The following is an 11,165-nucleotide window of genomic DNA, read 5'->3' as shown; positions in this document are numbered from 1 at the left end:
TATATATATATATATATATATATATATATATATATATATATATATATATATATATATATATATATATATATATATAATTAATAGTCAAATAGTTCACAATTGCCTACAAGCAATCGTAAGTAACAAATCTTTGTTTTGTTAGGTTGTGACAAAAGTAAATAAATAAATACCAGCAACAAAAAAGTACAAGCCCATTGCTATGTCCCTTATCAATTTCAGTAGAAAGAAAACTGTGGCATTTAAGATCTTGTATTTCTACTTCCTTCAACCGCAGCTCTGTTATGACGCTAAACATATTAGAGCAACAGAGCGATTAGATCATACAAAACTACTCTCACTATCCACACGCCTACTGACTATTGATTTCAGACCTAAAATTAACTCTTTACTAGAGATTTTTGCATTGTCTCAGCCTACACACAGTTGGAAAAGAGCATTGTTTGTGTCAGAGGCCGCATTTTCAGCCCGAACATGAATATTTAGAAAGTTGAACTGAAAAATTGAATGAATTCGAATTTAAATACGTCTTAATATTTGGTTTGTCACTTTTTTTTGCTTTAATGATGGCAGCATTTGAAATGACAAACATAAAACCTGATCATGTTCTCCAGCATGAAAAAAATCATCTTTAGCTTCAATGGAAGAACATCTGAGCCACATGATCAATGTCACTAATGTACTTACCTAAAATAATAGTACAGAATTACAAATACGTCTTTAAAAGTCTCATCTTTTCTTTGTTTCAAATGTTTTAAAATCCTATTTCCAGGTTAAAATACAATTAAAAAGGATACACGTCTTTCATCTGGTCGATGGTTGGGGTGCGGTTGATGTCGTTGATGCCGATGATGTTCTCGTGCTTGAAGCGGAGCAGGATTTTAATCTCACGGAGTGTGCGCTGACAGTACGTCTGGTGCTCAAACGGACTGATTTTCTTTATCGCCACACGCACTTTATTATCACGATCATACGCCGAGCTGAAACAAAGAGACAGCAAAAAACATCAGATCAAACATATTTTTTCTTGGTTACAAAACCGTGTTTCTGTCATTATTACTCTGTCGTTATTAAGTGACAAAGATATCAAGTACACAATATAAGAAGTATAATACAATGGAAAAGACGATGTGAATGCAGATGGGCCTTTCAATTATGGGCACTTTTCTGTGGACTGTTAGAAAAGCTGCTTTAAAACACTTCTCAAATAGAAATATAAATTATGGAAAGACTGACATTCAGGCTGAGACTAGAAGTAGAGACTTTTGAAAGGCACTGGAGAAAATGGACTATAAGTGTAGAAGTCAAAACAGAGGGAAGAGCAAGATATATGCTTGCAAATGAGGGGAATATGTATATACACTTATGTAAGCATATACAAATCTGTTTACATTTATACATGTGTATGTATGTATGGGGCTGGATGTATACATAATGTAACCCTTTTTAAGTTGTTTTTTACCCCTAAAATTTAGAAAGAATACCTTTGATTGTACCCATGAAGCTGAACTGACTATTTGTTTGTCTATGTTTCATAATGTTATATAAAAAATAAAGTAAAAATTTTTTTTTCACAAAATGTAAACGTGGGAAAAAGGTGGTGGAAATTATGCTTGAAGGACTGATAATGATAAATCACTTTAAGCAAAAAATAAAAAAAATAATTAAGAATAGTTTCACTTTTAGTTTTATCAGATTTTATCTTAAAAAAAAAATGTACAACTATATTTATGATGACTCATATTTTAAACATTTGAGAAATAGTAAACAAAAAAAAGCATGGTTTAAAAAAAAGGGGGGGGGGAAAGAAGAAAAAATGTAAATGAATTAATAAATAAATCAACCAACCCCTCAAACGTAAAAAGGACCTGTAATTGAACAAACACCCGTACAGTCTCTTTGTTTAAATTATCATAACTTAAAAAAAAATTGCATGTAAAAGATATTTTATGATGTCAATATTTTAGGCATTTGAGACATTGCAAAAACAAAGTTAAAACCATTTGCAAAGACAGTTTTAAAGTGACCTTCAAATAAAAAAAGAAGAAAAAAAGATACATACGTGTGTGTGTGTATAATATACATGTATATAATAACAAAAGTAAAAAAAATTAAATAAAAATAAAACTTTACTTTTATTAATTCACCTCTAACCTTCCGCTTAGTTTCTAAAGCTGGTCTGTACCACACTTCTTCACACATGATGGTCATGAATGCAAAGAACTTGACAGATACAATCTCATCTCACTGTAACCATAAGCTGAACTCTGCACTGCTGACACACTGTTAATGTTAAATCTGTGTCAGGTGCACCACTAATGCAGCATCTGCACCATTTTCTCTTGCACAGCAGAAACATGGTCATCAAGCAGGTCGCAATTTATGACACGTTTTTTTCATTTTGTTGATACCAATTTCAATTTGTGTAATTTGACAAGAATAAAGCTTACAGATCAAGCAGCTGGCTGGCATTGTGCACAAAACACTCTAAAGGGCAGAAAGTGGAGAAATTACGCAGAGGTGAAGAAAGATCATGAAAGAGAGAGAGAGAGAGAGAGAGAGAGAGAGAGCGAGAGAGAGAGAGAGAGCACGAGAGAGAGAGAGGAGAAGAGATGGAGGGACATAGCAAAACAGCAGGAGAAAAGAGAAACAAGAGAGGCATGGTTTCCACGGACACGGACAGGCAAGACTTTGCAGTTAGGAGTTATGCAACAAGCTGTTGCCATGGTAATGTGAAGGAGGGGGGCGGCCACAGGCTGAACGTTGGTAGTGAATTTACACAATGCTCTGACAATGCCAGATACCCTTGGTGCGAAGGAGGAGGGAGGAAAAAAAAGACACTCCAATGGCATACTGTCATGTCACCAAATAATAAAGATGTCTATAAATAAAGCTGGGGCTGCATGAAAACAGAAGGGAATGACTGCTGCATATGAACATCCTGAAGACTGAAAATCCACACAATAACAAGCACAGCAAACTCACTATTTTAGTGTTGCTTACATCTGCAAAGTGTAGCTGAAGGTCTGTGAAACACAACTGGATAAGAGAGCAAAGCAAAACCACTCAAACAAGAACGAATCTGAATTTAAGACAATTTAATACTTTTTATTTAAAGGGTTAGTTCACCCAAAAATGAAAATTAGCCTGTGTTTAACTCGCCCTCGAAGCATCGGAGGTGTATATGACTTTCTTCTTTCAGACGAATCCAGTCGGAGTTATATTAAAAATTGTCCTGGCTATTCCAAGCTCTATCATTGCAGTCAGCGGGTGCTGCAGTTGAACAGTCCACAAGTCGTCAAATAAAGCTCGAGCATTCATTATAAAATGTGCCTCACACAGCTCCGGGAGGTGAATAAAGGCCTCATGTAGTGAATGCATGCGTTTTTGTAAGAAAAATATCCATATTTCAAACTTAATAAACACTTTCCTCTCACTTCCATTATCTTTCATAAGCGGAAGCCGTTCCGGCGGATGACGCAGGACGTAAGCGCAGCGCACGCGCCTCTGAGATATGCTAGTCTCACGAGTTTGTTTATAGGAGCAAAGGAAGCAAAGTTTCCATACTTTAGCAAAACCAGTCTCCTCTTGGTTTATATCGAAATCCTCCCGACATTTTTCTATATAAATCCTCGGTTTGTACTTCTAATTCGTGACCGGCGTTTTGTTTTGTTCTCTCTCTCCGCATTAGTCACTAATCACGCAACAACGACGTCCTACGTCATCCACCGGAACGGCTTCCGCGTATGACAGAAACCGGAAGTGAGAAAAGTGTTTATTACATTTGAAATATGGATATTTTTCTTACAAAAACACATGTATTCACTACAGGAGGCCTTTATTCATCCTCCGGAGCCGTCTGCGGCATTAAATTGATTATTTATTACATTTCTAATATAACTCCGACTGGATTCATCTGAAAGAAGAAAGTCATATACACCTAGGATGCTTCGAGGGTGAGTTAAACACAGGCTAATTTTCATTTTTGGGTGAACGAACCCTTTAAGACATTTTAAGACTTTTTAAGGACCTGCGGCCACCCTGTATTAAAACGCATAAATACTTAATTTAATGCTGATTTTTATTACAGTAATGAGATTATTTGCATTACAGTAATGAGAACTGTGGCGGAATGTGCTTAATTTCATTTCAAAATAAACTGAACAAAAAAAGAACATAAAAATAAATTATTTAATAATGAACTCTTTCCCCGCCATTGACGAGTTAGCTCGTCTTTTAGAAGAAAACGCTTCCCCGCCAAGGACGAGTTTTTACGGCTTTTCGTGTTTTCACCGTTTACACTCGGGGGCGCTATTACACATCTTCTGAACCAGTACAAAACCTCCCGAACAAAAAACACACGTGAACAGGACAGAGAAACGAGCGATTTCTTATGTAAACAGATGCATATGAAAAATAATCATCATCAGCAATAGACTGCATATAAATGAAAACTGCATAATGTTACAGAGTAAAATGTTGATCCAGGAAGTGGAATATGTCTGTGCAAGCTTTGGAGGTATTGATGGAAGAGATTTACTGGATTTATGCTTTGATAATCGTACTGAATATTATCCAGATGTAGTTTTTGATAAAAATTTGATTTTCTCACCTTTTTGCTCAAAATTATGCATTTTTATAAACCTACCTATATTCAAGTGTTGATAAAAGAATGCTTTAAGCTAGAATAAAACAGATTTTTTTTCGTTTAAAAGTAGAGGCTCTGATCTTTATTTGTGTATTGCATATTCAAATATTCATACAGAAAAATATACTGGAGGCCATCAAATTTAGTGAAAATCATCAAAATCGCTGGCGGTGGCTGGCAACTTATTTAAAAAATGCTGGCGGGGAAAGAGTTAAATGTGTAGACCATTAAAAGTATTTGCATTATGACAATTTCAAGACTATTATGCACATTTCTTTGCTCCAATTTCTCATTACCATACCGGATCCAGACGTTTTTTTGTGACCATATTTTATTAAAATTACATCTGCTTACATTAAAAGGAGGTACAACAAATATTAAAATGCATAAATACTTCATAAGTTTTTTTTCAAGTTAAAGTAATGAGAATGAGATAACTTGCATTACATATCTGCACCATTTTATCTTGCACAGCAGAAACATGGTCATCATTAAAGGCAGTACAACACATTAAAAATGCATAAATTCTTATAACTATTTTTGTCATGTTACACTAATTAAATTGAGATCATCTGCATTATGTTAATGAGAAATGGGAGTGAATGTACTTAATTGTCATAAGAATAATGTCACAATGCAAAAAAATTATTTCACTTGACTTTGGGGTGAATCATAACCCAGGCATGTTCTTGGTTTTGAAAGATTCACTCATTTAGATGCAATTTGGCATTATATGCGTTTTACATGTCTATTTGTGCATTCACAGGTTCCCTCTTAGCAAGCTTCTCAGGCTTAAAGAAAACAGAGATGCTTCTATTTCAATGCACCTTCTGAGGGTGAAGACGCTTCTAAGACTCGTGGAAATGGGGCCGGGATGCCACAAGGTTGGATAATCCTTTCCTTTCTGTTCCTAACCCAGAACGCCCGCACATTTACAGCTGTGCCAGTAAGAAGATTTTCACATTCTATAAACCAGAAATTCTTAAGTTATAAGAGCATTAACTAGGTTGACTGGTTTCACCCCTCTGAATAAGATCAGACAGGCCTTACTTCAAAAAACTAGTTGGAAATGTGAGGGGTGCAAAAGTCATCAACTTGATACTAGTGTTGCCAAAGTGTTAAAGGGGTCATATGATGCGATTTAATTTTTTCCTTTCTCTTTGGAGTGTTACAAGCTCTTGGTGCATAAAGAAGATCTGTAAAGTTGCAAAGACTAAAGTCCAAATCCAAAGAGATATTCTTTATAAAAGTTAAGAGTCAGCCACACCTACCTAAAACGGCTCGTTCTAACACGCTCCCACGTCTACGTCACTATCTGGGAAGATTTGCATAACGCCGCCCAAATGTTTATGCAAAGAAAGTAGTATTCTATTCTCGCTGTAGTATTGTTGCCGCCGCCATGTCGTGAAGGCACTGTGTGCTTCGTTGTGAAAGCAAAACTACTTAGTTTGGCCTTCCAAAAGAGAACGATATCGCTTCATCATGCTTGGAGATGATCTGTGCTGGTCGCTGAGGAAATACATCAACTTCGCGCTGTGGATCGCCGGCTTTCACCGTGGACGAAGGGGAGTCCAGCCCGGGTTTGTCACATGTGGTTGCCGCAGGCATCACAGTATGGTAAGGGACGTAACATTTCCGTCACACGCTTGAGGAATTCGGCCAATCACAACGCACTGGATAGCTGGCCAATCAGAGCACACCTCGCTTTTTCAGACTGATGAGCTTTGTAAAAATCTATGCGTTTCAGAAAGGCGGGGCATAGAGGAGAAACAATAATGTACAGTATGTGTTTTTTGAACCTTAAACCGCATAAACACATTTCATTACACCAAATACACAAAATAATGTTATTTTTAGCAGCATCATATGACCCCTTTAATAAACCATTGCTAAGGGGTTACGAATGGTTTAGCCAATGATAATTGCCTCAGCAATTCAGCAAATGCCACTAACAATAAATTAACCATCTTAAATTGTAATTACTTTAAAACAGTGATTTTCCACCCTCGTATGGGCATGTTCTTGATGTGCCTTGCAAAAACTAAAAAAGTGAAAGTGACATGACATGTAGTATGGTGACCCATACTCTGAATTAGTGCTCTGCATTTATCCCATCCAAAGTGCACACACACAGCAGTGAACACACACACACAGTGAACACACACCCGGAGCAGTGATCAGCCATTTTTGCTGTGGCGCCCGGGGAGCAGTTGGGGGTTCGGTGCCTTGCTCAAGGGCACCTCAGTCATGATATTGAAGGTGGGAGAGAGCGCTGTACATTCACTCCCCCCACCTACAATCCCTGCCGGTACGAGACTCGAACCCGCAACCTTTGGGTTACGAGTCCGACCAACCATGCAAGTAAAAATAATCAAGTACTCTGGATTTCCTCTGCTTTCATTCTCTCCGTTTGTTGCTGCTCCTTCTGACACTCCTCCCAGTCAGGCTGGTTCGTGTGATGGCGGATTGATGTCCTTGGCAGAAGGGTTGCTATGGAGACTGGCACCGTGGCAGAGTTTGGCATGGAGGCACAGCCCAGGCAGTATAGCCACACACAGCCTGCATCAAACAGCGTGTGTGTGTGTGTGTGTGTGTGCAAGCGCAGGCATGTGTGAGAGTGTACATGTATTGACTAATATATTTGCATGTGCATTTGTGCGCACACAAGATCTTGAGGGTGCATAAAAGAAAGTGTAATTATCTGACTAGATCCATCACTGCACGTACAATATAAGTATCAAAACCTAGTGGAAAACAGGCTAGGCTTCAATATTTTCCATAGTGATTTACTGTATGTAGGCTATATAAAATTAGTTACTAAAACTTTAACTGAAATAAAATTTATAAAAGGCAAGGCAACATTTCTCATTTTCATTTAGTTTAACTTGATGTACTGAAATATCTAAAACTGAAATAAAACTATATAGAATTTTAAAAAGTCAAAAATCCACAACAAAAATTACTAAAACTTTAAAATTAAAATGGAAAAATATAAAAAATAAAAACTTATTCAAAATAATAATAAAATTAAACACTTTAAGATTATCTTAATACTAAAATATCATGCACTGCCGCACACTATCAGTGGGCAGAACTGATAAATATTATGAACAGGTAACAACAACAAAGAAAGTACTGCAAAAATACAGTTACAGTTAAGACAGGGAAGCACATAATATAATAAATATAATATAATATAACAATTTTATATAATATAATTAATAGAATAGAACCATTTAACAATTATAATGATGGCAGACCAAGAATCATGTGCTCCAGAAATCTGATATTTTCTAAAGTAATTTTTTTTTTTTAATTTTTAAAAAAAGGTCTTGACACTGGTCTCAGTAAAAATCGCATATTGAATTCTTAGCTATACACAAACAAAACCAGAAACGTACAGTCCTCACAGGAAATTCGACCTGCACAAATTTACTGAACTCAAGCTCAAGTGGACAAACAGTCATTATCGTAATTATTAATATAATATGAACAATAATGAAGAGTGCTATTTGCAAGGAGGGCACACAAGATCTCAATTTACTCCAGCTATAGATATATGCCTCTGAACGAGTGAGTCAACCTGCTAAAGCAAACAGCCATAGAGAGATAAGCCTTTACACCAGACCCGTGTGACGCATTTAATGGTCGCAGCTACAGGAAACTCTTACCCTCAGACAATGTAGGAAAATTAGTATAATTACCTAATAAGCAGAAGAACTGGGGTTATATTGCTCAAAAGCATAATATAACTATCAGTGACATTTTGGAACAGCATAAAAGTTCAATTACACATGTTCAACATTTATGGTTTTAAAATTGTGGCATTAGCATTTCTCGGGTAACCACAGACAACATAAAACATAGATATACAAGTAAATAATCTGTACATCTGAATGGGGCATACTTGCTGTTACAATTCGTATGGGGTATGTGTCAAACATCACCTGACCAAACGGGAAAACAGGTCTCATCGCATCCGCTTAACAGCAGTATGAACTAATGTCGATATCTATGGACTTTTAAGGTAATCAGCTAACCTAGCTAGTTGTTTTTTTATTAAATTTTCATATCAGAATGTTACTGAGAAGAAAGAAAAAAAACTTCAATCTGCATATATGATGGGCATTGGTTAAGATCATCTTTTGTATCTCCTTTGAAGGCATCTTTAGTAAAACAGCTCCATATTTAATGAAGCACATACAACAGACCTGAACTTTAAACGACACAACCGGTTTACAGAATACGAAAGTTTGTTGCGTATAACCCCTATTGATTTCAAGATTATCTAGATTATAAACACTAATATATCTCTCAAAACAGACATTTAACAAATCATTGGTTCATCATGTGAACCAAAGGCAAAAACAAACAGCAATAACTTCAAGATCAAACCAATAACTTCAAGAAATTTCAACAGAAATGTTTAAGAGGTAATTGGTAACACATTAAGTCACAAAAATGTTTCATTCATTAACATTGGTAACTGCATTAGTTATAAACTGAACTAACAACAAACTACATTTCTATCTACAGCATTTATTCATCTTACTCAATGATAGTGTCAACATTTACTAATGCATGTTTTGAAAAATTACAATTAAAAATGTAAAATGTTAGTTAAAGGAATAGTGCATCCAAAAATGAAAATTTGCAAAAAATGTACTCATCCTCAGGCCATCCAAGATCTAGATGAGTTCATTTGTTCATTGGAACGGATTTGGAGAAATTTAGCATTACGTCACTTTAGGGCTGAACGATTTTGGAAAATAATTTAACTGCGATTTCTTTTTACCAATATTGCGATTGCGATTTAATATGCAATAATTTTTTTTAAGCTCTTTATGTTCTGTATTATTGAACAAAGACAAGCTATAAATCATTGTATAGTATGCCCAACACACTATTATGGATAGATTAAACATAAATGTTCTTTTCTGTAGGCCAGGCCTATATGTTACGATGACATTTTTGAAAGGTGATGCATGAATTGATATGAATTACATTTTTATTTAACAACTACAATCACAGTATATTGACTGATTTGTTAAACTTCCAACCTTGTAAGCATGTAATAATTATGTTTAAATAGCCTGGTGTAAACATTAATATGAAAGTCAGTAACAAATCACACAAACTAAAGTAGATTGCAGAAATATAAAAACAAATCTGTTGCTTTACCACACTACTTTAGGTAATTCAAAGTCACTGTAATAAACACATGTAAACATGTGGACTGCACTAAACACTGTCTGTTAACTTTAGACCAGTGGTTCTCAAATTTTTGTGTTCGCACCCCCCTTTAAACCTATTAAAAAAAATCTGCCCCCCTTTCCACCTCAGACAACCAAATAATTCCATTAAACATTATGAAAAATTAATGCTTTTTTAATTTAAAAAAACCTACAGGGAAAAAAAACACCCGCATCACTTGAAACATTGAAAAATAGCTGTAATAACTGTTACTGTTAATAATAGAGAATAACTGTTATTATTATTATTCTCTCTCTGTTATTTATTTATTGTGGGTTTCATGCTGTCCGCTAAGGCATAGGACACACACACACTAGCGGCCGGTATAGACACGGTGAGTGAAGCCGAGAGCAAGATATGCCTCGTCATATTTTATGCATTTAGCTTTTGAATGACAAGCACCTGCCTGGGTCTGTGCGACTTCATCTATGGCTTTTCTCTTCGCTTTCACAAACCAATCCATCTCCCATTCTAAGTTACGTCTTTTGGCTGTTTACGGTTTTATTTTTATTTTTTTTCTGCTGATGGCCGGCGCTCGACTTGAAGCAGCGCTGCTTAGACCGATGGGTGTGTCATCAAAGTACTGCGAGAGCTATAAGAGAGCAGACGTCTCCTTATGCTTTCTCTCGCCGTACTTTGATGTCATACACGATCGATCTTCAAGTGGAACACACCTCTTCATTCTCGCGTGTCACGTGACTGAGTGTAATCGCAGCCTCTGCGATTGAAAAATCGCGTTTTCTCATATCGCGATATTATCGCAAATGCAATTAATCGTTCAGCCCTACTTTACGTTCACCAACGGATCCTCTGGAGTGAATGGGTGCCGTCAGAATGAGAGTCCAAACAGCTGATAGAAACATCACAATAATCCACACGACTCCAGTCCACCAATTAACATCTTGTGAAGTGAAAAGCTGCGTGTTTGTATGAAACAAATCCATCAAGATGTTTTCAATCCAAACTAGGGATGTTCATTTCGGTTATTTTTCCTAACCGACAACCGACACTCGTTAACCGATTATTAACCGTTAACCGACAAGATTATTTTAAATTAGAATTGAATTAAATTAGAAAGGATAAGTGTCTGTGACCCATTAAAAATACTAATATTTGTTTCCCAGGGATTAATTTTACATGCACAAAAAGCAGCAAACAACAGAACATGAGGATTCACATGCATCACATCACGCACCCGCAGCTCTTCTGCGAGCGGAGAAAAAAAAATAATAAAGCTAGGCTACACATATATATATATATATATATA

General features: G+C 36.1%; 1 protein-coding gene across 1 annotated transcript in view; it reads right to left on the bottom strand.

The window, feature by feature from the left end:
* LOC107599610 (mitogen-activated protein kinase 1) overlaps positions 1-11,165 on the bottom strand; it is a 38,386-nt gene that overhangs the window by 20,145 nt on the left and 7,076 nt on the right. The window contains exon 2 of the mRNA XM_016291257.1: positions 795-977. Coding sequence (XP_016146743.1) covers positions 795-977 — 183 coding nt within the window. The remainder of the gene's footprint in view (positions 1-794; positions 978-11,165) is intronic.

This window comes from Sinocyclocheilus grahami, unplaced genomic scaffold (genome assembly GCF_001515645.1).
Source record: "Sinocyclocheilus grahami isolate Dianchi unplaced genomic scaffold, SAMN03320097.WGS_v1.1 scaffold269.1, whole genome shotgun sequence".
Taxonomy (NCBI): Eukaryota; Metazoa; Chordata; class Actinopteri; order Cypriniformes; family Cyprinidae; genus Sinocyclocheilus; species Sinocyclocheilus grahami.
The sequence above is the reverse complement of the archived record's forward strand: the minus strand, read 5'-3'. Positions and strand labels throughout refer to the sequence as shown.